The 26,090-nt window shown below is 46.4% G+C and overlaps 1 protein-coding gene across 3 annotated transcripts in view; it reads left to right on the plus strand.

Moving 5' to 3' along the window:
- The window catches only part of MED13 (mediator complex subunit 13), a 150,515-nt gene extending 127,425 nt beyond the window's left edge, over window positions 1-23,090 (plus strand). For 2 of the 3 annotated variants that reach the window (XM_056865609.1, XM_056865610.1), the window contains exons 24-30: window positions 6,048-6,190; window positions 8,051-8,209; window positions 8,332-8,520; window positions 12,746-12,894; window positions 13,872-14,045; window positions 20,709-20,809; window positions 22,845-23,090. In XM_056865609.1, coding sequence (XP_056721587.1) covers window positions 6,048-6,190; window positions 8,051-8,209; window positions 8,332-8,520; window positions 12,746-12,894; window positions 13,872-14,045; window positions 20,709-20,809; window positions 22,845-22,977 — 1,048 coding nt within the window. In that variant the 3' untranslated portion in view covers window positions 22,978-23,090. The remainder of the gene's footprint in view (window positions 1-6,047; window positions 6,191-8,050; window positions 8,210-8,331; window positions 8,521-12,745; window positions 12,895-13,871; window positions 14,046-20,708; window positions 20,810-22,844) is intronic. The other variant, XM_056865611.1, reaches the window with a different exon arrangement.
- The last annotated feature ends 3,000 nt before the right edge of the window (window positions 23,091-26,090 follow it).

The following is a 26,090-nucleotide window of genomic DNA, read 5'->3' on the forward strand; positions in this document are numbered from 1 at the left end:
AGGGCATCTTCATTATGGGTGTTTCCTTTTCCTCTTATCTCGGGAGGCAGGAACCAAATATTTAAATTTTTCTGACCTCTGAGGGTAAACGCCCCCCTTGTGATCAGTTCTATTTCCTGCCTTGAACGGGAGAGCAGCCTTCTAGCAGCTCTCTGCTACAGAAATAATAGAGAAACCTTAACCTTACTTATTAGACCTAAAAATATTCTTATTTTAACAAACCTAAACTTAACCTAACTAATCTACTACTCAATTCTATTTACTGTCTTAATTTTCTGCCTATTCTCCTCAGAAGGGTCTTTTCCCGCCAAAAAAAATAAATAATAAAAAAAAATGGCGGATTGGCATCAGGACAGCTATATAGCACCTGCCAATTTAGACCCTAGCCTGCTAGTGGCCTTACCACTACAATTAGATGAACCCTCGGACAGTCACTCTGGTGACCTGAGGACCAAAACTCAAAAGGGAAAGGCAAAAGCGGCAAGAACGGCGCAGGCAAGTACAAACGGCTTGGCTCGACCGCTAACAAGCGCGCCAAATGCCTGCTGCAAAACGCACGCTGCTCTGCCGCGCCTGAAAGACGCGACTGCCAGATCGCAACAGAAAGCGGCCGGGAGAAAACAGCGGCGGTAGCCGCTCCTCCCACACAGCATGAACGGGGGAAATGAAGGAGGTTGGCGGCTCGCCTTTTTGCCTCGCCCGCCGTGCTCCGTCCTTAGGCGGCTCGCCTATTGTTATTCAAGGACGGGAAGCAGCGGGAAGCAGCCAGGAGAACACAGCGGCTATAGCCACTTCTCCCACACTGCACAAACGGGGAAAATGAAGGAGGCTGGCGGCTCGCCTTTTTGCCTCGCAATGCTCCGTCCTCAGGCGGCTCGCCTATTATTATTCAAGGACGGGAAGCATCAACGGAGACATCGACTGCCGGTAAGGTGACTTCGCCCCCCCCCTCATAGATGCAGCCTGTTTTACTCCTGTAAGAGCAGAGCTCTCCGCCCTGATTAAAAACGCCTTCTCAGATGGCTTAAGGGCAGTACAACCTCCTTATCCTGCCCCATCCATACAGGGATCGTAGGGATCACACCCTCCAGCACCACAAACAGTAATCTGATTGCTAAAAGGGCAGAATATCAGCCAAAGCAGGGGAACGGCTGTGGCTCAGTGGCAGAGCGTCGGATTGGCATGCAGAGGGCCAATTCTGGTAGTAGGTGATGTGGAAGACCTCTGCCTGAGATCCTGGTGAGCCAATCACCAGTCCAAGTAGTACCAAGAGAGTACGTGCTGGCCAGCCTAAGCAGCGCTGAAAGCTAATTCACGGTCCCAAAATTGCCAATTGGTACCCAGACTGTCTATAGTATTTAACGCAGAAGATTTCCTTCTGCATTGGCATAAAAACCTAGCTACTCTTGATCTCTCAGAGGACTCAGAGTGGGAGAAAAGACTCCAGATAGGTTTGTGCCAGCGCTTGATTATTTCTAACTCTGTTGAAAGCAGAGCGGGAGAAACCAATGGCACCCATACAATGCTCCACAGCCTCTAGGAAGCCTTTATATTTGGTTTATCGGTGCTTCTAAAATTCTAAAAGTGCCTTCAGTAGAATCACCTGTCACTGCCTTCACTCCTTCAACCTTGTTACATGGCCTTGCCATGATTAAGGACCCTACAGATAGGAAGGCAGAGTTAGCAGGCATAAATGCTCAGAGGCCTTGGCACTCACTATCAAGCGCTTCTATCACATCTGCCCTAGTATACAGAGCGGCAATAATTTGGACTAGGAAGTTATATCAACTTTTTCCACAGGAAGAAAGAAACGCCTTTACAGGAGTACCCTTTTTTTTTTTTTTAGAGTGGTATTCTTTCTAACTGATTCGAACTTCGATACCATGCCATATGCAGCTAGGACACTAGCCGCAGCATCAGATGCCAGAAGGGCATCCATGTTTTTTTTTTTGAGAGTGGTATCCTTCCAGCTGATTCTACCTTAGATACCATGTCATCCATGTTTTCGAGAGTGGTATTCTTTCTAGCTGATTCCTCCTTAGATAACATGTCATATGCAGCTAGAACACTAGCCACAGCCTCAGCTGCCAGAAAGGCTCTCTGGGTACGCCCCTGGCAAGCGGAGTATATAGATCAAAATTGGTTATTATGGGCTTCCTGTATCAGGGAAAGACCTTGCTTGGAGACAATTTGGTCCCCATATCAGTGGAGACCAAAGACAAGTTTCTACGCAAGGAATCCAAGGGATCACTCCCCCTATGTCCTTTCGTGCATACCACATACTTCAAAGATACAGACCTGATCAACCCAGAAACCACCGGAACCAGAATCGCAGCTCCTTTAGTAAAGGAGGACGATTCAATAAATCTCCAAAATCCTCCACCTTCCAGGGCAATAAAGGGGATAAACCCGACCGCCCAACCAAACAGTGACGCCAGCCACCAGTCAGTGGAAGGCAGGCTCAGCCTATTACACCGTCAGTGGTCACCTCCCAACCAGGCCTCTGGGTCACAAACATTATCTCACAAGGCTATCAGATAGAGTTTTTCTTACACTCCTTCACATCGACTAGTAATATCTCCAACATTCCCCCCCCCCAAAAAAAAAAAAAAATCCATAGAACTTCAGAGGCCTCTTAGACATCAAGGCGATGGAGCCAGTCTCACCATTAGAGCATACATTGGGAGTCTATTCAGTATTCTTTACTGTTCCCAACAAAGGCGGCGGATGGAAAGCCATCCTAGACCTCAAGTTTCTGAACAGATTATCCCATTAAAGCGCTTCAGGATGGAGACACTAAAGTCAGTCACACAGGTCCTCAGGGAAAAGCATTTTCTTACATTCTAATACACCCGGCACATTGTTGTTTCCTTCGGTTCCGTACAAGGGACACCTCTTCCAATTCAGGGCCTTACGATTCGGGTTATCATCGCCCCTCCTCGAGTATTCACCAAAGTTCTGGACACACCAGTCACATCTCTGCGCAAGGAGGGCGTGAGAATCACCCTTCTCAGACGACATTCTGATTTGCGCAAGCTCAAACTAGCAGAGCATAGATCATTCAGAGAGAGTTCTGAAGAGGTTAACAGAACACGGGTCATAATCAACTTCAGAAAGACCCACTTAGTTCCATCCCAACGATTGAGAGAGATGGGGGATGGACATAGACACACTGACAAACTCCTTATACCTTCCAGTGGACAAAAATCCACAACATTTCATCTCTAGCAAAGAAAGCGATTAATTCCCGGTCGCCTTCTCTAATGTCCCTGACCAAACTGAAGGGTCACATGTCTGCATGCATTCCCGCAGTTCAAGGGGCACGCTTACGAGCAAGACCTCTTCAATGGTTCTTAAGGCCATACCAAAGAGACATACCAAGGAAGAAGTGACAGAAATCTCATCCTGACCGAGGAAGTCAGATCAAGACTAGTATGATGGTTTCAGTCTCAGAATTTGACGAAAGGAAGTTGGTATCTCCGTCCAACACCAATTCAAATCTTCACGGACGCGTGTCTATCAGGTTGGGAAGCCACGCTCAAGGGACAATGGCTCAAGCAACATGGACCATCAAGAACAGAATCTTCACATCAGTGCCCTAGAAATCAGGATGATCCTCAGAAGCGACTACATTTTTCCTTGGGCCGAGTCCAACCTCTCATCAAAATCAGCAGAACATATTCAGGGCACAGTCAACATACAAGCAGACTGGCTCAGCAGACAGGACATCAGCGAGGCAGAATGGTCTCTACATCCAGAGGTCTTTCAACTTATTACTCAGAGATTCGGCACGCCACAGATTCATCTGTTTGCATCCAGCATCATCCACCAGCTGCCAAGGTACTATTCCATGTACCGTCAACAGGGGGTGGAACAAATGGACCTCTTAATGTCACCAGGGCCACACGACCTACTGTACGGGTTCCCCCCCTCCCTCCAAGGGTATTGAGAAAGGTACGACTTCAAAAAGCATCAGTCAGATTCATAGCTCCATATTGGCTGCGACGACCATGGTTCCCATCTATAATTCAGATGTCCATACAGAACCATTGGAGACTTCCAGACAGACAAGATCTCCCTCTACAAGACCCAATATGCCATCCCAATCCAGGGTGGTACAAACTGACCGCATGGGCACTGAAAGGAGATGACTTATAGCCCTAGGTTATAGCCCGGTGGCCGTCACTACCATATTGACAACAAGGAAGCCATCAGGAGGGACAGAGCTTAGGGCTAGCTACCTGCACTCTACAAAGGCAACTGGCATCTATAGCTACCATAGTACCCAAGGTATCTGGATACCGCTTAACCAAACACCATCACATAAAAGCCTTTTTAAGGGGCGTCAGTTATTTAGCTCCTCCTGTTAGACACAGGTTCACAACTAGAGCCTGCACACAGCTTTGACAGCACTCACACAACTACCATTCGAACCAATCACTGAGATAGGACAAAATGTAGCTGCAAGTTTCACAGGGAGCAGGACATAGTGCTTTCATCTTCTGCACTAACCCCAAGAATCCTAAGGAGAAGGCCTGGCACTAGCTAGACCTAACAAGGGCACTACCTGTTTACATTTATCTTACTAAAATTATTAGGAACTCTGACTCCTTATTCGTTCATATCTCACCACCTGACAAGGGCAAGCATATGTCCAAGGCATCCATTAGTAGGACCATTACCTTATACATAACACAGGTTTATAGAATAAGTAACCTACCTGCTCCTGCGGGCGTTACTGCCCACTTGGGAAGAAGTGCGGCTACTTCAGCAGCCTTCGACTGCCGTGCTTTATGGAAGAGATATGTAAGGCTGCAACTTGGTCCTCGGTGTCCACATTTGTGAGACACTACAAATTAGATCTATACTTGTCAGCAGATGCCGCCTTAGGCAGACGAGTACTGCAAAGTATACTTCAGGACGTCTAACCCTCCCAAGGGCGGGGGACAGCTCTTGTATGTCCCATAATGAAGATGCCCTTCTCCCTCTGAGCGAGAAAGAGCCTTGGCTACTTACCGTGAAGGCTTCTTCTGCTCAGAGGGACGAAGGGCATCTTGCCCGCCCAGACGTCAGTAAAATATAAATAAAACAAATAAAATAAAATTACAGGTAATCATGGTTACATCTAACTTCCAGTTGACGTTCAATTCAAGTTAAACGCTGTTTGTTGGTTCATGACTTATAGTTATCCTAAAGGTTCATCGTTAATGTTTATTAGGAACTTATTTCTTGTATAGAATTATAACTAACATGTTTCTTCAGTCTATCTTAAATATATAAGGCTCGGAAAGTCTTTAACTGATCACAAGGGGGCGTTTACCCTCAGAGGTCAGAAAAATTTAAATATTTGGTTCCTGCCTCCCGAGATAAGAGGAAAAGGAAACACCCATAATGAAGATGCCCTTCGTCCCTCTGAGCAGAAGAAGCCTTCACGGTAAGTAGCCAAGGCTCTGATTCCCCACTCCTCCACTTGAGCGGTGGACTCTAATCTGGAGAACTGGGTTTGATTCCCCACTCATAGAATCATAGAGTTGGAAGGGACCACCAGGGTAATCTAGTCCAACCCCCTGCACAATGCAGGAAGTTTACAGCTACCTCCCCCCCCACACACCCCAGTGACCCCTACTCCATGCCCAAATCTGGAGAACCAGGTTTGATTTCCCGCTCTTCCACATGGGTGGCGGACTCTAGCCTGGTGAACCGGGTTCGATTCCCCACACCTCCACATGAAGCCAGCTGGGTGACCTTGGGCTAGACACAGTTCTCTCAGCCTTACCTACCTCACAAGGCATCTGTTGTGGGGAGAGGAAGGGAAGGCAATTGTGAGCTGCTTTGAGACTCCTTAAAGGTAGAGAAAAGCAGGGTATAAAAACCGACTCTTCTTCTTCTTAGTCCTGCGTAATTCAAGAGGAGGCTCCTGTATCTTCTGCCTTTGGGCTGTGTGCTCAGTTAATGCTCGAGTGATCTGTTGGTGCAGCCTGAAAAACAGTCCTCGCGAGCATATGTGCGCTCAGGTTTATTTGTTGATGAGTCTCGTTTCCCTTTAGGGCTCGTAGGAAAAAAGGGTCTGCTCGCAGGCTTGGTCTCCAGAAACTCTGGGAGTGGTGCCTGGGGCTGGTTCAGATGAGCTCGTTGCCGTGGAGAGTCGTCATAGGCCGCCTTGGCAGAATAGGCCACGGAGAACTGAAAGGTAACACAGCGACATGTCACAAAAGATTTCACTTCGCTTTTAGCTCGCAGAGAATGAGCAGTTTGGGAGAAGTTGCACCCCTGATGAGCTGAGATGCTTTCTATCCCACTTTTCAGTTAGATGAGCTTCCAAACTGGCTTGCATTTGTAATCCACCATAAGATACACTGGAAGGATGTGGGTATGAGTGTGTCCAATGAGATGTTAAATTGTGGAACTCCCTGCTCCAGAATGTGGTGATGGCTGCCAACTTGGCTTTAAGAGGGGAGTGGACATGTTCATGGAGGAGAGGGGTGTTCATGGCTACTAGTAAAAATGGATACTAGTCATGATGCATATCTATTCTCTCCAGGATCAGAGGGACATGCCTGTTATATTAGGTGCTTTGGAACACAGGTGGGATAATGCTGCTGCAGTCGTCTTGTTTGGGGGCTTCCTGGAGGCACCTGGTTGGCCACTGTGTGAACAGACTGCTGGACTTGATGGGCCTTGGTCTGATCCAGCAGTGCTTTTATTATATCTTTATGTTCCTATGAGGAGGAGCACATTTGTAGCTCCCCTTTCTATCTTTGGAGGGGTGTGCGTGTTTGTGTTCTTCCTTCCTTGTGCGCTTGAGTTGCTTTTGGTATGGCCTGCTGGGCTAGTTCATTCCATATAGTTTTGAGTCCAGCAGCACCTTAGAGACCAACAAGATTTTGTGGTATACGCTTTCAAGAATCAAAGCTCCTTTTGTCAGATACTTTGACTCTCGAGAGCTTATACCCTAAAAATCTTGTTGGTCTCTGAGGCACTGAATCTAGATGCTCCCCTGCAGACCAACACTGCTACCCTCTGAAGCTTTATTCCCTCTTTGTGTTTTTACTTAAAGCCAATGGCTGAACCCTCAAGGAGCCTCAGTCAGTATTCTGATCACTGCAGAGTGTTTCACATGATGCAGGAATGTTTTGTGAAACTTCCTTTGTGTGATACGATCCTCCCAGTAGCAGGCCAGGGAACACAGAGGGCCTTGCTTCGGAGGGATCCTGTAAGGCCTTCCAGAACCTGGAGAAGTTGGCAGTGTCGGTGGCTGGTAGTGATGAGGGAGGGGGGCGACGGGCACCTCTGATGTAACTCTGGTGCCCTTAGCTTCACCTTCCAGCGGCCAGCTGCTGCTGCATGAGGCATCCCCATCCAGTGATAGAGGACAGAAATTCCATACTTTAAAATGTTGCATTTCCCTTTTGGGTGTAATACACACACATGTGTGCAGTGCTGTGTCTGAGCACACGTGCTTCGTAGCTCAGAAGGCCCTTGTTGCTGTTTGGCCCCAACACACTTAGGAAGCAGAATACTGTCTGGAGAAGGGAGGAGCGCCTGAAGATATACACGAATTTCTGCAGTAGGCATTTGCTGCTGTTGTTCTAGAACACGAAAGATACAGAGTGGGAATTGTGGTTTGTTCTTTTTAATTGGGACCTACTAATGCAAACTATCAGACTATACAGGCCTGCATTTTTTATTTTTACAGGATGGAAAGGTAAGATAGCTTAGTACTGACTATCTGGAGGGCTTAGCAGCCTGTTATTAATTTTAATTTAGTTTATTTATAGACTGCCTTTCTCGCGGAAACTAAAGGCAGATTACAGAGTAAAGGAGACAAAAAAAATGTAATCATACCACATAAGATGCCCAATGAGCAATGCAAGTCTTTGCATGACAGGTAAGAGTTACAGCCACCGCCACCTCAGTAGGCTGCAAACAGAGAAGCCCCTTCTGTCCCTGCCATTGACATCCCAGAACTGACTGTTTCCATGCTATTAAATGATTTCCTAGGTTATTAAATGATTTCCTAAGTAGGCAACCTCTGTGGTTTCTCCTTCAGATTGGAGCTGTTTGCTGAGTCGCCGAAACCTGCAGTCCCTTAGCAAGAGGCTCAAGGACATGTGTCGAATGTGCGGGATATCTGCCGCCGATTCTCCCAGCATTCTCAGCGCTTGCTTAGTGGCGATGGAGCCGCAGGGATCCTTTGTCATCATGCCAGGTACTTATGGAAAGCTCCTTTCTGTCGCCGTCGCTTCCCTGAAGGGAGTTTCTTCTCCTTCTGTAAAACAGCAGTACTGATATTTGAGGGGAACTCTCTTGTTCTTTCCTCTCTTTTTTAAGATTCTGTATCAACAGGCTCCGTCTTTGGGCGCAGCACCACCCTAAACATGCAGACGTCTCAACTCAACACCCCGCAGGATACGTCGTGCACTCACATACTTGTGTTCCCCACGTCTGCCTCTGTGCAAGTGGCGTCCTCAACTTACACCACTGAAACCGGTTTGGACCTGGCCTTTAATACGAACAATGGTTAGTGAATGAGCACAGGGCCAAATAATTATATATGTGAAAATGAATTTGTCTGTCTGGGAGATGTGTGAGTGATTTTGCCACCAAGTCACAGGTGACTTAATGGCAACCTTGTGGAGGGGCTGTGGCTCAGTGGTAGAGCTTCTGCTTGGTATGCAGAAGGTCCCAGGTTCAATCCCCAGCATCTCCAGTTGAAAGGGACTAGGCAAGTAGGTGACGTGAAAGACCTCTGCCAGAGATCTTGGAGAGCCGCTGCCGGTCTGAGCAGACAATACTGACTTTGATGGACCAAGGATCTGATTCAGCTACTTGTGTTCATGTGAACCACATGTGGACTTTGTATCATGTGCACAACGGGAGTTTTGTGCCTCCCAGATGCACACCAGTTCTTTAAGGGGAGGGGCTGTGGTAGAGCATCTGCTTGGCATGCAGAAGGTCCCAGGTTCAATCCCCAGCATCTCCAGTTAAAGGGACTAGGCTAGCAGGTGATGTGAAAGACCTCTGCCCGAGACCCTGGAGAGCCGCTGCCGGTCAGAGTAGACAATACTGAGTTGGCTGGACCAAGGGTCTGATTCAGTATAAGGCAGCTTCATGTGTTCATGTGTGTTCATGGTAGGGTTTTCAAGGCAAGAGACGTTCGGAGGTGGTTTGCCATTGCCTGCCTCCGCGTGGGCTGAGAGAGTTCTCACTGTGACTGGCCCAAGGTCACCCAGCAGTATTCATGTGGAGGAGTGGGGAATCAAACCTGGTTCTCCAGATTAGAGTCCGCCGCTCTTGACCACTACTCCAAGCTGGCTCCTATCTGGGATACTTACATAAAATCAGTACATGAAATGCAGCTCTCTGCTCCTCCTCCCAGCAGCTGATTTATTTATGTATTTAAAACTTTTCTACCTTGCGGAACTCAAGGTGGCTTAACAATATAAATAAAACAAAAATTATGAAAACCACACGTGTGTGTGTGTCTAAAGTGCCAACAGGTTAAGAGTTTCAAATATCTGGGCATTTCTTTTAATTATAACTTAAATGGGCAGTACACAGAAGTAGAATCACTAAATTAGGGAAAATATCTGCGAGTCAATTGAAGTCCTTTTTCTTTTATAAGGGCAACCAATACGTCCCTGCCGCAATTAAGGTGTTTAACTCTAAAATTTTACCCCAGATCTTGTATGGTATCCCTATCTGGGTAAATGCTTTTAATCACGATTTAGAATCTCTTCAAGCCAATTTTTTTAGACAGATTCTGGGTTTCCCTTGTCGTGTGTCCTATTACACAATCGTCTCTGGCCAAAATTTGTGCAAAACCAAGGCCTGGTTATTAACTGTTCGTTACTGGCTTAAATTATATTTTAGAGCGGAGCACGGTTCTCTTTTATCTCTATTATTAACAGAACTTCATAATACATCCTGGGACAACATGATATTGACTAAAATAAGATCAATCGGAGTCTCTCTTGACGACTTGGTTCAGTTTTCAGAGGCGCACATTTTTAAAATAATCAAACATCGTCTTTTAGATATGGAGTTTCAATGGTTGCATCCTACTCAACCTTCTGTTTGCTCCTCAGCAATGTTGTGCCTTTTGAATAAAAGAGACAGTATTCCCCATTATTTTTATAATTTGGATATCCCTACTCTCCGTAGAGCTTTCTCTCTTGCCAGGGTCAATGCCTTCCCATCTAGGATACTGTATGGAAGGTTCCATCAAATCCCAGTCCAAGAACGGACTTGCCCCTGTAATTCAAATTCCTTGGATACAATTGAACATATTCGATGTGATTGCCCTCTATACAAAACACCTTGTAGAAAATGGTTAAAAAACTGGTTACATCCCAAGTTTTACTTGTCTAATAAAGTTAAATGTCAATTTCTAATGAATGATTCAGCTCCAGAGGTTACTGTGGATGTTGCCAATTTTTTAGTAGAAGTGATAAATGTCCAAAAACTTAACAACCTCTGATATCTGATGTTACTGGCTGTGATTTTATTTGTCGGTTTTAAGATTTATAACCATTGTTTGTATCAATTGTAACAATTTATATGCCATTAAAGGTTTATTATGATCATGATTATGAAGTGCCATCAAGTCGCAGCTGACTTCTGGCGACCCCAGCAAGGGCCTTTCAAGGCAAGTGAGAAGCAGAGGTGGTGTGCCATTGCCTTCCTCTGCAGAGTCCCCCCTTCCAAGTACTGGCCCTACTTAGCACCCGAGATCTGATGAACTCGGGCTATACTAGACCATTCCACATCCCAAAAACCACAAAGAAGACCCCAATTTAAAATCCCAATTAGGACTGCCAATAAATAAAAACCAGAATTAGTCAAATTCAGTCCTAAATAAAACTGTCTTCAACTGCCTCCTCAAGAGGCAGGCACACCTCACTGGGGAGGTTGTTTGTAATTGTGGGGCTGCCACTGAAAAGGCCCTCTCTCGCGTGCCCACCAGACGAGCTTTTTGATTGGTGGGACAATCAGGACGGCTCTCCCTGTGATCTTAGTTCCTGGGCAGGAATGTGTGGGAGAAGATGGTCCTTAAGATACCCTGGACCCAAGCCCTGTAGAGTTTTGAAGGACAAAACCAACACCTTGAACTGGGCTTGAGAGTGGATCGGCAGCCAGAGTAATTGTCGTAGTGGGGGGAGGGTCACGTGCTCCTGGTAGGCACCCCCAACCGGCTGTCCCGCTGGAACGTTCTGCACCAGCGGCAGCTCACAAACACTGTTCAAGGGTCGCCCCAAATAGAGCGTGTTGCAGTAGTCTACTCTAGATGTAACTAAGGCATGGGTCACTGTGGCTAGATTTGACTGAACTAGGAACGGGCGCAGATAACGCACCAGCAGAAGCTGGGCAAAAGCGCTCTGAAGCACCACAGCCACCTGGTTTCCTAAGGGGGACCGCTGTGTCAAGCAGCACTCCCTGGCTTTTCAAGAGGAGTCTAATCCAATCCAAGGCAGGGGAGATCTCAAGTCCCCAGTCTGCCTTTCAGCTAACCAAGAGAACCTCAGTTTTGTCAGGGTTATGTTTCTTCTTTTGAGAGCCAGTGTGGTGTAGTGGTTAAGAGCGGTGGTTTGGAGCGGTGGACTGTGATCTGGAGAACTGGGTTTGATTCCCCATTCCTCCACACGAAGCCAGCTGAGTGACCCTGGACTGGTCACAGCTCTGTTAGAGCTCTCTCAGCCCCACCTACCTCACAGGGTGTCTCATAGCACACAGCTCTGCTTGTCTTCGGGCTCTGGATCAGGCCTCTGATGGCAGCCTAACGGATCTTGCACTTCTATCAATAGCGGCTGCCCCAAGTTTCAGCTTTCTATGGCTTGACACTCCAGTATCAGAAATTGGAATGTTGCAAACGTTCCATTATCTCTCAGTTCAGGTAACTTGCAGACAAGGCTGTAGCCATGTCGTTCTATATTTGTATGTTACTTGCATTTGCAGCAGTCAGTAACAGCAAACAAATGAAGTACAAAATAAATTTGTGAAACACACACAATGAAAAGAAATCACCACCGTGTATCAACATTTGAAGTAAATCTGTCTTAACTCTGATTTATTTTGTATTTGTTTCATAGATTTTGTTAGGGTAAAGGGTGACCTTGGACCTGTCACATTTGCTATAGCCAAGGTCACCCACTGACCTTCCTGGCTGTGCAGAGATTTGAAGCAGGTCCCCAATCCAAGCCCAACACACCAGCTCTCTGTAAAGGAATTTCTTGTAGGGTGTCTGGTGAGGGCTCCCATTTACATAGCATTGAAGAGGACAATTTTGCTTAAAGGAAATACTGTTCTTGTTCTTTTCAAGATGGAGCTGATGGAATGGGGATCTTTGATTTGCTGGACACCGGAGATGTCCTAGACTCAGCTGAGACACCAGGGCGATACAATGAAATTACTGCAGAAGAACGAAAATGCCCATTTTGTCTGGATCAAATAGATTCCCTAGCCCACCTTGTTTTAGCATGTCCACAAAATAATATTGCACGAAATAAATATATCACTCCCTGGATAAAACAGCACATCTGCTGTCAAATAGATCGGTCAATTGTGTGAGAGATGTGGCAACTTTTCTCTTTATAGTGTCAAGGAAAAATTAAATTTCATTTCCCCTTTTTAAAGTGTGAAGTGGTTGATGGATAGCCAGTGGCTGTTAAATCTAGGGAAAGGAAGGAACGTAGCACTGAACAGGACAGTTTTGGTTAAAGGAAACACTGTTTTTGTTCTTTTCAAGATGGAGCCGATGGAATGGGGATCTTTGATTTGCTGGACACGGGAGATGACCTTGACCCGGATATTATTAACATCTTGCCTGCTTCCCCGACGGGGTCCCCTGTACACTCGCCAAGTTCCCACTTCACCCATGGAGGCGATATGGGCAAGGTAGTAACTTACAACGTATACCAAAGGGTGCGTGTGTGTGCAGGAGGGACAGCCATCATGAATTTGCCTCATTTCTGATTCCAGTGACATTTATTGAATGTTAGTGATTGTCAGATATTCCCCATTCAAAAGCTGTTGTGACTGTTGCTTGCAGTAGCTGGGTGGGGTGTGGGTTGAGATGTAAAATTACTGGAAATTTTACAACTTTTAGGGGGGAATTAAGTGTGTGTGAGAAATGAAAGTATATGCAATGCTTTCTTACCCAGCCAATTTTTTTTACTGCTTTAACAACACAAATGCATCATTTATATCTTAGCATATAAAATTCTACTGCACAGCATATGAAATTCAAGTAGAAATGCCTTTGCTTTCTGCAAGCAAAATTGCAAATAAACACATTCACTCGTGTAAGTTGAAAGGCAGGAAAAAATAATGTTGGAAATAGAAAAGTGAAATGTTGTAGGAAACAAAGGAAATGTGGTGCTTGGACAGAAACAGGCTCATAACAGACACAATACAGCTACCAGCAAATTTGGATATAACGTTCAGCTTTATGATGTTGAAACCCACTGAGCTCTTTGGTAGTGTATTTTCAAAAACACAGTAGCAGATTAACTGCAGACAAAATTAATTGCATTTAATCATTATGCATATCCTTCAAAATGTGTTATAGTATACACAGGGTAATCCTCTAATAATATATTATTATTTATTACATTTCTACTCCGCTCTCCCCAACCCGAAGGTCGGGCTCATAAAATCATATTGCACATTTTGAATTAAGAAAACCCTGCTTAAAAAGCATTTCACTCATTCTTTATGTCTCATTGGAGGAGCTTTTTTTTTAGTGCTCCTCACAGTTCATCGCCTCTAATTCCGCCCTGGGTCTCAGGGAAGATTTAGATTGTAATGCTTGTGTGCGCCAAACGGCCTTTCTCCCGCCTTTTGCCAACTCCCATCTGCTGTTTGTCGCACAGGGTCAAGGTACGGATCGGTTGCTTTCCACGGAGTCGCACGACGAGGTCACCAACATTCTGCAGCAGCCCCTGGCCCTCGGCTACTTCGTATCCACTGCCAAAGCAGGTCCGTTGCCTGACTGGTTTTGGTCGGCGTGTCCTCAAGCACAAAATCAGTGCCCCCTGTTTCTTAAGGTAACGTATCCTGGTGGTTTGCGTGGCAGGCTTTTACATTCTGGTGGGGTGTGTGTCAGGGGTTAAGCATGGGTCCCAAGAGGATCGGTATGGGAGATCATGCGAGCAGCGGGCCGGAAGCAAGATGGAATGTGTGCTCCAGAAGACGGGCGGTAAGGTAGCCGTGCTCCATAAACAAGCGATTAAGCAGGAGTAGGTAGAACTGGGTTTGAAACATACCAACTGAAGTGGCTGAAAAGCATATGCATGCAAAGTGAAACCCACTCTGTGTGTGTGTGTGGGGGACCCATAAGAAAAGACCTGCTGGATCAGATCAGTGGTCCATTCCTGCTCTGAAGGAAGGGCATCTTGATATTTGGGTGTTTCTCGCCCATTGCTAGGGGTAGGCAGGACTAAACTAACAACTTCCTGTCTCCTGGCGAGGAACACCTCCTCTTCCAGTTCTTCTCCTGCCTTCGCTGGGGTGAGAGCGTTGCAGCCATAGCTGCTGCCTAGGTCTAGTGAAATTAGGTTAGAATAGATTATTTTCCTTACCTTGCCGTATCCAATTGTTTTTTAAATTTAAGCTCCCGGCTCTGCCGACCATCAGTTGAGCCATGGGAGAAACAGCTAAGCCGCGGGAAAGACGTGGCAAACAAAATGGCTGCCGGAGAAGCTGCATCGGAGGACATCGAGCTCCTTTTTGATGCAGATCAAGAATTGGCCTTAAAATCGGCTCCTGCCGATAGCCGCCCTGGCGGACTATCGGAGAGGGAGACCGGAAAGTCGTCGCCGCCATCTACTTCGGCTGGAAAATCGCTGAAGAAAAACAAGTCTAATGGCGGGAAAAAGGCGGCAGCCGCAAGCGCCAGCTTAAGCAGAGTTCCGCTTCGACCTCTAAGGTCCCCGCCAGATCCTCTGCTGCGCCTTTGGATGTGGAGCCCAGGATACCTACAGAGGGTAAAGTAACCCACCCTTCTGAGGAAGGGGGATGCCCCAAGAACCCCACGTTTGAACAGGTACATAATATGATAGAGGACTCCATGGAAAGACATTTTTTAGAGGCTCCAATCTCTTATCCTACCCTCAAAGACTCCCATCAGCCACTTCCTCAAGGGTTTTCATATAGTTGGACATCTTCCCCTGGGTCCTCAGTCATATCAGAACCTATGTAGGAGGAGCCTGGCTACAGCCAAAGTGCCCCCTCTAGGCAGTGGCCCACTAAGGCAGCTATGAAAGCAGTGCCAAATATCCTAGAGCAGAGAAATGAAACCTACCAAGAGCAGAGAAATGAAACCTACCCTGTGGATAGGGATTCTGGGGCTGACGATAAGGAGGAAGGAGAGTTCGTTTCAGACGAAGAACTCCCCATTGTTCAAGAACAGCAGCCTCGGCTGTTCTGTTCTGATGATTTCCAGCCTCTTTTGGCCAAGGCACTTTTTGCTTTAGACCTATCTGATGAAGCTGAAGCTCCTGAGGAATCTAAGCCTAAATCCAGACGTAAAGGTTCCAAGGAATATTTCCCACAGTGTGAGGCCCAGACTATTAAGGTCCCCTTACCAGAATACTTTGAGAAAGTTATTAGAGCTGAATGGGACATAATAAACAGTTCTCTGGCAATGCCAAGAAACTATATGATATGGCCTCATATGCAATGGATATGTTGGAATTGCCTGTGGTAGATGCTCCTATCTCTGCCCTTCAATCCTCTGACTTCCTGGCAGAGGATGGAGTGGGCTTTATTAAAGATCAGCTTGATAGAAAAATTGAATTTATTTCCAGAAAGGTGCATGAGGCAGCTGCACTGTCTATTCAGGCCAATACCACAATAGCACTGATGGCTAGGGCTTCAAATGCCTGGATAAAGAAGCTCACTCAGCTTCTACCCACCGCAGATAAAAAAATAGTCAAGGGCCTGTCTCGAGTGTTAAAGGCGTCCTCCTTTATGGCAGATGCCTCCTTGGACGCAGTGATCTTTACTGCTAGAGCGGTTGCCTCCAATACGGCCATTCGCAGGGCCCTATGATTAAGGCCATGGTCGGCTGAGTACAGGTCCAAGACCATGTTAATGGGTCATCCATACAAGGGTGGAAAGTTATTTGGAGAGAGACTAGATAAGATGCTCTCCGAAATTAAGGATAAAAATAAGGCGATCCTTAAATCCCATAAAAAGGAACCCCGTACTGGCCAATACTCTCAGTCCTTTCGATCCTACCATACCTTATCCAGGTTCAGACAGGATCAGAGACGCCCACACTGGGCTCCTCAGAGAGGGTCCATTCGACGTTTCAACAGATTCAACCACCCCTCACAACCACAGTCCTTTAGGGCGGACAAACCTGACAAATTCTTCAAAGGAAATAAGCAGTGACGCCAGGGATCCAATGGTGGGGGGAAGGTTACAACTTTTCCTTCCACAGTGGCGCCACTCCCAGACAGATGCCTGGGTACTACAAATAATTCAGCAGGGATATCAAATAGAATTTCATCACAAGCCTCCAGATTGCTTCGTCGCATCGCCATGCTACCGCACTGCTGTAAAACATCAGAGAACGATGGAAGCCATTTCTCACTTGATCCGGATTGGGCCATAGAGGAAGTACCTATTCAGGAACATCTCCAGGGAGTTTACTCCATATTTATCACAGTCCCCAAAAAGAATGGGGACTGGAGGGCTATCCTGGATCTCAAATTTCTCAATCGATTCATCCAGGCCAAACATTTTCGCATGGAGACATTGCGAACCATCAGAGGCACTGCGTCCAAACACCGTCATGACATCCATAGATCTCACAGAGGCTTATATGCATATCCCCATCCATCAGTCCCACCGGCGCTTTCTGAGATTCAACTATATGAACCTTCGTTTTCAGTTCAGGGCACTACCATTCGGGTTGACATCTGCCCCCCGGGTTTTTTCCAAAGTGATGGTAGCTATTGTGGCTAAGGAAGGAAGGAATCCAAGTACATCCCTACCTAGATGACCTACTCATATGCGCCCCCTCATACAACCTGGCACTTCAGCACACCACTCGAGTAATCAAGGCACTCGAAATGCACAGCTTTCTTATAAACAAAGGCAAAAGCTTGCTAAGCCCATCGCAGAGGATCCTACATCTGGGAGTGGTCATAGATTCTTCCACCAATTCAGTATTCCAACAGACAAGGCCTGCAAAATTGTGGCGGTGGCCAAGTCCACGGTAAAGTCGTCACAACATTGACTGGTGGCTCTGACAAGGCTCCTAGGTCTCATGGTATCATGTCTAGGCCTGATTCCTTGGGCTCGCTTCCACTCCCGACCACTTCAAGAAGCGCTGCGTCCATTCCAGCTGTTCATCACACACAAGATAGACAAGACCCTCTCCCTCAGTCCGGTGGCCAGGATGAGCCTCTTATGGTGGACCAAAGTCGACAGTCTAACAGTCGGACAACCGTATCTACACGAACAGCCAGTCCAGGTGTTTACAGACGCCAGCCTCGAGGGATGGGGCGCCACGGTGGCAGACTCCTTTGCTCAGGGCATATGGAGCCAGTCAGAAACATCTCTCCACATCAATCTCCTCAAACTCAGGGCAGTACGCCTAGCCCTCATCAAATTCCATGACCTTGTCAGAAACAAACAAGTGCTAATCAGGACAGACAATGTGGCGACCAAGGCCCACATCAACAAGCAGGGTGGGTCTCGCTCCTCTCGCTTGCACCAGGAATCATCGGCCATCATGATCTGGGCAGAAAAACACCTTTTGTCTCTGAGGGCAGAACATCCACAACACTCAGGCAGATTGGTTAAGCCGTCAGACCCTCCAGGAAGGGGAATGGATGCTGAATACTCAAGTCTTTCAAACCATCGCCAGATGGTTTGGAACGCCAACGGTGGATCTGTTCGCCTCAATCCAGAATTGTGAGGTGGATAGGTTCTTCTCCCTGTTCTACCACCCGGAAGCAGAGCAAGTGGACGCTCTTCTTACTCAGTGGCCTCCGGGTCTCCTATACGCCTTTCCACCACTGCCTAGCCTTCCGAAAGTCATCAGGAAGATAAGGGCGGAGAGAGCGGAAGTCATCCTGATTGCCCCCAATTGGCCACGCCGGCCGTGGCTTCTGGCACTCATGGAAATCACCACCAGGGCACCTTGGCAGATTCTGACATCCTCGGATCTCCTTCAACAGGGACCAGTGATTCATCCAGATCCTGGATGGTTTCAATTGACCGCTTGGATGTGGAAAGGGCAAGGCTCTTAGCCTTTGGGCTTTCCGTGGAGGTGGTGGGGACCATCCTTAAAGCCAGACGTCCTTCTACTACAAGGATATATCAATACACCTGGAAAGCCTTCTCCAGGTGGTGTCACCGGAAGATGATCAACCCTATCTCTCCTATGCTACCTCAGTTACTGTACTTTTACAGAACGGTGCGCAGCAGGGCCTTAGAGTGGCAATCTTATGAAAGCAAGTGTCTGCTATTGCCTCAGTCTGTCTGGATATTGATGGGATTCCTCTGTCATCACACCCTCAGGTTAATCTACCCCTCCGGTGACTCTCCACTTCCCTACCTGGAGACTGAACACTGTACTTTCTGCTCTAACCAAAAGTCCCTTCGAGCCTATGAGAGAAGTTTCCTTACGATTAGTAAGGATGAAGACCTTATTTTTAGTTGCCATAACCTCTGCTAGGAGGGTTTCAGAATTGGGTGCCCTCTCTATTTGCAAAGACTTTCACAAAGATAAAGTCGTGCTACGTACTGATCCCTTGTTCACCCCCAAAGTGGGTTCCCGGTTTCATCAGTCTCAGGAACTTAACCTCCCTTCCTTTTATCCTAATCTTTCTACTCCCAGAGAGCAGAGTTGGCACACCTTGGACCTGCGTACAGCTATTCATATTTATATATCTAGAACTGAATCCATTAGGAGAACGGAATTTATGTTATCTCCATTTCTGCACCCAACAAGGGACTTCGCATGTCCCGGCAGTCTATCAGCACATCCATTAGACAATGCATCAGAGAAGCCTACCTAGCCAGTGGTCTCCAAGTTCCGAATGGGATCACAGCCCATTCACTGCGAAGCGCAGCCACGTCAGCCGCATTTTTCAAACAAGCCTCGACTGAAGAGATTTGTAAAGCGGCTACTTGGTCCAATGTGACTACCTTCATTAGACATTATCGAATCAATACTATGGCATCCGCCAAAGCGGCATTCGGCAGACGTATTTTACAGCACGTGGCGGAAGATGATGAGGACTGAGTTCCCACCTGTTATTTCATTGCTCTTAGAGATCCCAAAGATCAAGATGCCCTTCCTTCAGAGCGGGAAAGGTACATTGCTTACTCACCAAAAAGGTCCTTTCCGCTCTGAAGTAGAAGGGCATCTTGCCCACCCAGAGATGGCAGCATCATCTTACGGGTGAACTGAAGCACACCAAACTGGCCTACAGATTCGATTGGCCTAATAATATTGTAGCAATACATATAGAATTGTTCTAAGTTTATCGTTCAGTTTGTTGTTGTTTGTACTCCTTGTTTGTGAGTGCCTTTCCCTGTCTCTTGAGCTTGCTGTAGAATAACTGGAAGGGGAGGTGTTCCTCGCCAGGAGACAGGAAGTTGTTAGTTTAGTCCTGCCTACCCCTAGCAATGGGCGAGAAACACCCAAAGATCAAGATGCCATTCTACTTCAGAGCGGAAAGGACCTTCTCGGCGAGTAAACAATGTACCTTCTAGTTTAACATCCTGCTGCACACAGCAGTCATCCAGTTGCCCTGGAGGGCCAGACAAACAGTGCAGAGGCCAAGGCCCTCCCCTAATTCTGCCTACCGGCAGACATTCAGAGGTTTGCTGAAGATAGAGGCTGCCTTCAGTCACCATTTATGACCATTATTCCTCCGTGAATATATCTAGCCCCCTTCTAAAGCCATCTATGCTTGTGGCCCTCATTACCTCCACTGGCAGTGAATCTCGCAGTTTAATTACTTGTTGAGTAAAGAAGTATTTCCTTTGTCTGTCCTGAACCTATTTCACAACAATTTTATTGGGAGCTCCTGAGTTCTAGAATTATGGGAGATGGAGGAGAAAAAGCTCCCTCTATTCGCTTTCTCCACTTTATGTGTCACTTTATTGATCATGTCTCCCCTTAGCCGTCTTTTTTCTAAACTGGTAAGTCCCAGACTCTTTAGGCTGTCTTCATAGGTTCACCCACAAATAGTGGAATGGTATGGGAGAAACGGGCTGTCTATGTTAGCTTCTTGCCCCTCTCCCCAGTCCCCCTACTTTCACCTTGTCAAATGCAGAGGTGACTCTTCTGGTATCTGGACACTTCATTTTATAGACTGTCTGATTTTGAGAGTCATGCATATGGGCCTAGGCCCCAATCCATTGGTTTTCTACTGCTAGTTCTCTCCCCAAAAACCCCCAAATACATCCAGGTGCTTGGGGAACACAGCCTGTTTCGGCGTGATCCGCTTTGACTTGAGACAGAGGGGTACAAATGCCTCCACCTTGCAAGGTCTTGCTCCTTTACAATCATGAGCAGCCTTTTTATATGCATAAACACGTGGGCTGATAGCATTGGCTGCATAGCCAGCCACGGTGATGTCTGTTCCGAGCAGAGGCCTGGATTTTTATCCAGTCGGTGGGGAAGGGATTCATGGCGGTTTTCTTTCAGATACTTACTTAATGCATTCCAATTTCTTTTAAAGGCTTCTTTGCACCTCCATGTGCCTTCAGTGCAATCGGACGAGCTACTTCACAGTAAACACTCCCACCCTCTTGACTCGAATCAAACTTCCGACGTCCTCAGGTAGACATCCCATTCATTTGCTCTCTCTCTCTAGCATTTGGATGTCACGGCAGGCTGCAGTTGAACTCCCAGCTGTCCGCAAATACAGTTTGTTGCTGAGCTTGCACACCTTCCCTCCTCTACTGACCTTGTCCTCCTCCTTGCACATGGAGCCAGGCTGAACACTTCTTTGTTTATTTAAAATATCTATAAGCCCATCTTTTTCCTGAGGTCCTTGGCGCAGGGACCCTCGTCTGGGCTCGATCAAGCTGCACTTCTTCATGATACCTGAACACTTGTTCTTCTATGAGCTGCAGTTTGCTAAGTCTAAACCGGGCTTGAACAGAAGTTTAGAATCCCGGCTAGTGCTGAAAAAAAGAGCCCCGATTGGCTGGTGCTCTTGCATGTGGCTGTCGCAGTGAATTAGAGTTTAATCGAGCCTGGAAGTTCTTTTTTTTTAATCCCCCCCCCCAAGATATTTTATTAATTTTTTAACAAGAAAAAACAACACATACATACATTTACAATCACACAGATTTTATTCCTTCGGGGAATAAATTTCTTGTTACATCTAATACCTCTTATAAGATTATTTCAGTGTTATACAATATACTTAATAAATCCTGTATCTATATAACCTAATCATTATCTATATCTAATATAGATAATATAGATAAAATAGAGCCTGGAAGTTCTGTGCACACAAAAGAGGGTAGGAGGAGCAAACTAATGTGCACGAACACAGCAGCTCACCTGGAGTTGGATTGCAGCATGCCGTGATGTCTTAATGCCGCCTCCGTCTCTGAAATGAACGATTAATTATTTTTAACATTACACTGTGTTCTCGTCACAACACATTTTGTTTCAACTAGTGTGCAGCTACGTTCAGAAGTCACTATGAACCGGGGTTAGATCTAACACTGGTTGATTATGACCTCTGAATACAGACAGTCCCAACAGCCCTGGGTTTGTCGGTTGGTGTTAAACCGGGATTTTCGAACCAGGATTTTCAGCTGGCTTGCTAGTCACAGTTGGCAGTAATTGTGGGTTGTTGAGAATTCACAGCCTGCATCTTGTTGAGGGGCTGCTGCTTTCCATGCTTACCTGGCTGCAGAGAGTAGAAGGAAAAAGACGCTGTCGTTCCTACTGAGAGGGGCGGGAGAAGAGGCCGGGAGCAGACATCACTCAGAAGCTGGGATTTGCTCCTTATGTCCAGTCATCTAACTGGGCTTGTTGCATAAACCACGGCTTAAAAGTCCACGGTTTGTCAGGATGCTTAGATACAGACAAGGGATCTCTTGTTGAATAGTAGTGTGCATTCAGCACATTAGAGCATTTGAGGTTCTTGCATGTATGGGGGTGGATCTGGCCATCCTTCAAGTAGCCTTCTTCCAGCCAAAGGAGCTCTTCCTCCAAAGGAAGAACCACTTAATTTGAAGGAAGCCTCCTTAGACTGAAGGAAGGCTTCAGACTGGAGCCAAAAGGAAAGGTAGGGTATAAGTATTTTAATAAATAAATAAACTTTGTTCTGTGGAGTGGTAGGTTAGGGATAGAATCCAGAGCGGTGGACTCTGATCTGGAGAACCGGGTTTGATTCCCCACTCCTCCACATGAGCGGCGGAGGCTTATCTGGTGAACCAGATTTGTTTGCCCACTCCTGCACATGAAGCCAGCTGGGTGACTTTGGCTAGTCACAGCTCTCTTAGAGCTCTCTCAGTCCCACCTACCTCACAGGGTGTCTGTTGTAGGGAGGGGAAGGGAAGGTGATTGTAAGCCGGTTTGATTCTTCCTTAAGTGATAGAGAAAGTCGGCGTATAAAAACCAACTCTTCTTCTTACGGCAAGTAAGAAGAGCCCAGCTTTATTATAGATGAAGGAGCGAGGGGGGTGCTGAGGGAGCAGCCACCTGGGCCTGGCAGAGGCAACACACGGGGCCTTCTGGCACTCTGGGCTATCTACGCCTGCCTTGAGGAGGGAGGGCAGAAAGCAGATTATTGTGCCCCTGTTTGTGTATGACTTTCGTGACCAACTTCTGGGGTTTTTCTTTTGGCTCCCAGGTTTGTGTTGGAACAGTACAATGCACTCTCCTGGCTAACCTGTGATCCTGCGACCCAGGACCGGCGGTCGTGTCTCCCAGTTCACTTTGTGGTGCTGAATCAGTTGTATAACTTTATCATGAATATGCTGTGATCTTTATCTGAACTGGGCAAGTAAAACAGACACAAAAAAACAAAAGGGAAAGGAAGATTTCACTGCAGGACTACGTGAATTCTTCTCCACTACAAGGCATTTTGTGATGGAGGGATCATTCTCGTTTCTCCAACAACAGCAACAACATTGTGTTTGACTTATGGGGGGAGGGGGCATATAACCCCCGACATTCAGTTTTACTCTCCCCCTCTCTTTTCATTAATATATTGCCTAGACCGGACTGATCATAGTGTGACAGATTGCTCAATCACAATGTATTATATCTTTTTAGTAGCAAAAGTAACCATCTCTTTTCCCTCCTCTTCCCCTGCCCCCCACCCATCACAGTATTTGTGAAGAGTATATGAGCCATAGGCCCCCAGCCATGTTTAATGAATATTTTAAAAAAAGAAAGAAGCATGGAGACAAAAATAAAAGACAACAGACAAGGGAGGGGAAGAAAAAAAATGATTTTGTCAAATCGCTTTTGGAACACTGCAGCGTTCTTGTATTGGATTATAGTACCTAGTATTCAAAAAAATATGCCTGCATCTCTTATTTATTGTAAGTTTTTAAATGTATAAATTGTCTTATATTTCTTAACCTCTTTTATAAAAAACAAAAATTTTCCTAGAAGGTTTATACCGCCTTCTCGCTTTAAAGCAATTGATCTAAAAATATATATGTAATTGTCTTAATGGAAAGTTGCGGTAGGTTGCTTTTAGAGTATTATTTTTTTGTAAGGGGGCTGGGGAGGGCGGGGACAGTAAAATTTGTATTTGGTCTTGATGTACAGTTTAATGGGGCAATATAGGAGGATGGGGGGAAGGGATATAAATGTCCATACCGTTGTGTGTGGGAGATTTACAGCTAAGCTGTAGTTGCAGATTATACGTGTACAGTAATGAAGTTCACTGTCTTTATATAAAATTGAAGAAAAAACAAACAAGGTACTGGGTCTTACAGCAATTTTATATCACACCTTTGCAGAGTTAACATAATGGCAATATATTAAAAAGTGATATGGTAGGTGGTTTAACATGTAGTGAGAATTTTAAAAAGAAATTGCTTTAATTTTTTTTTTTTTTTTTTTTTGGGTTTGGGGCCGAGACTAGTTCCCTTCCCCACCTCTTCCCTTTTTTCCAAGGAAGGGGGGTTATGCTTTGCCGCGAGGAACTCCACTCTTTGTGTGCGCAGCTGGGAGAGAGCAGGTGGGTGCCCCTTAAAAAGGCTATGCTTTTTTGGCCCCACCCCTTCCACATCCTCCCCTCCCTGTTGGATAAATTGCATCCCTTCCATCTTCTTAAGTTTTTTTGTGTTTTGCGAAGACCCGGTGGAACATTCCGGCTGTGTGAATTATGGATTACGGCAACTGTGCAGCGCCCCTCCCCCCAAACCCCAGATTCTTCTTTTCAGGTTGAAACTTTAGCCCAACTGTAGCCACTTTGCCAGAGCTGGAAGCAAAAAAGCCAAGCAGCAGCAACAAGGAAAAGCCAGTCGTCTTGACTTCTTAACACCCCTGCGTGCGTGTGTCTGTGTGTTGAAATACAATGTAAATAGGTTCTCAGTTAATTCTGGTGTTCACATGCGATTCCACTAAACGAGAGCAGTCTGTCACTTTGCTCTCCACCCCCACCCCCACCCCGGGTCTCTTGTTTTGGCCCTGTTGTGAAGTACATCAGTATGCAATCTCTTCTCTCGTAAAGAAAGAGCAACGGCATGGCAAGATGCTGGGGAAGAGAGCTAGCAGTGGGATGAAACGGCTCGCCCAGCTTCCTTCCTTCCGTTCCTTTTCCTGCTCTGCCTCCCTTTTCCCAACTTCAGGTGTTGGGAGGGGGGTGCTATTGCCTCTGCAATTGCTCTGTCAGTCCAAGTTTGGACCCCGCACTTTCTGTTCTGGAGCTGCTTATATCATAGAAACCATAGAAAAGCACCTCTTCTCCCCGCACCCCCACCAGACTGTTGCAGGAACTCAGCCTAACCCTTAGATTCATTCAGCAAGGCTTTTCCAGCTGGCCTTGTGAGCAGCCGAGGTCACGAACCATCCAGCGGTGTCTCCTTCCATCCACTTGTGGTGATGCCGCACCGGCTGCAGTTAAATAACTGAATCTCCTGTAGCATCTCTGCTTGGCCAGGGGGTGGTGTTGTCCCCAGGTATTCACAGCGCACTTTGCAAATCCCCGTTGTCGTTTCTTTACAATGTCACAAACTTGTGAGTATTGACATCGCCTGGATTTCAGCAGCTTTCCACAATCATGTTAAGTACAGAGTATTGACCCTAAAAGTATCACTTTTCCTGCCAGGAAACATAACATTGAATGGTCATGGAGCATGCATAGGTAATAGCTTTCCTGCATTTCTCGACGGATAAAGGCTTTGCTCTTCTTCAAAGGAAAAAGGCTGATAGGAAAGCTGTGTATTTTGATATTGTTATACGAGATACAGGATCTGCCAGTTTGATGTGCTAACACTACCGCTGTTGGTATGAAAGAAAAAGCTGTAACAGGACAGAATATCTTTTTGCATTGGGTGAGGTTTTTTTTTTTATAGATAGAACATTTTCTCCCTGTTCTAAAAAATAATGGTGGGTTTTAAATAAGCTCAGCATCGTCAACTGCATTGAACATTTTCCATGTCTGAGGCAGCTGTTGGTTACATTACCGCTTGCTTGTGCCTGTGCATGCTGGCCACCGAGGGGCTACTCGTTTGTCGTATTCACATTCAGGAAGGGGTTTTAACTCATGACGCAATGAGCTGTAGCGTTTCTTCCCAGGAAATAAGTGTGTTCTACCTAGCACCCGTTTCAGTGGATTTTTCTCTTGCTTCCTGTGTTCAGTGATGCTCCCCTATATTTTTGTTCAGTCTGGACTCAAGCTGTTGGGGCAGGTGTGTGGCTGTGTGAAAGAAGAACATCAGTAACACATTTGAAAATCTCAATGCTGGAGTTCTTCTGATGCATCATTAGTGTTCCTGTTGGCACTTAGGAACTTGCCAACCCATCGAATGGGAGGAATGCCAAAGCCCCTCCTCCGTGACAATCCCTACTCTGCCTCTGAAGCATTTCAGAGTTGGATATTTTTCCATCTGGGGTTGGTCTCCTTCCAGATTGGAGA

The sequence above is a fragment of the Euleptes europaea genome, chromosome 19, assembly GCF_029931775.1.
Source record: "Euleptes europaea isolate rEulEur1 chromosome 19, rEulEur1.hap1, whole genome shotgun sequence".
In the NCBI taxonomy this organism is placed as follows: Eukaryota; Metazoa; Chordata; class Lepidosauria; order Squamata; family Sphaerodactylidae; genus Euleptes; species Euleptes europaea.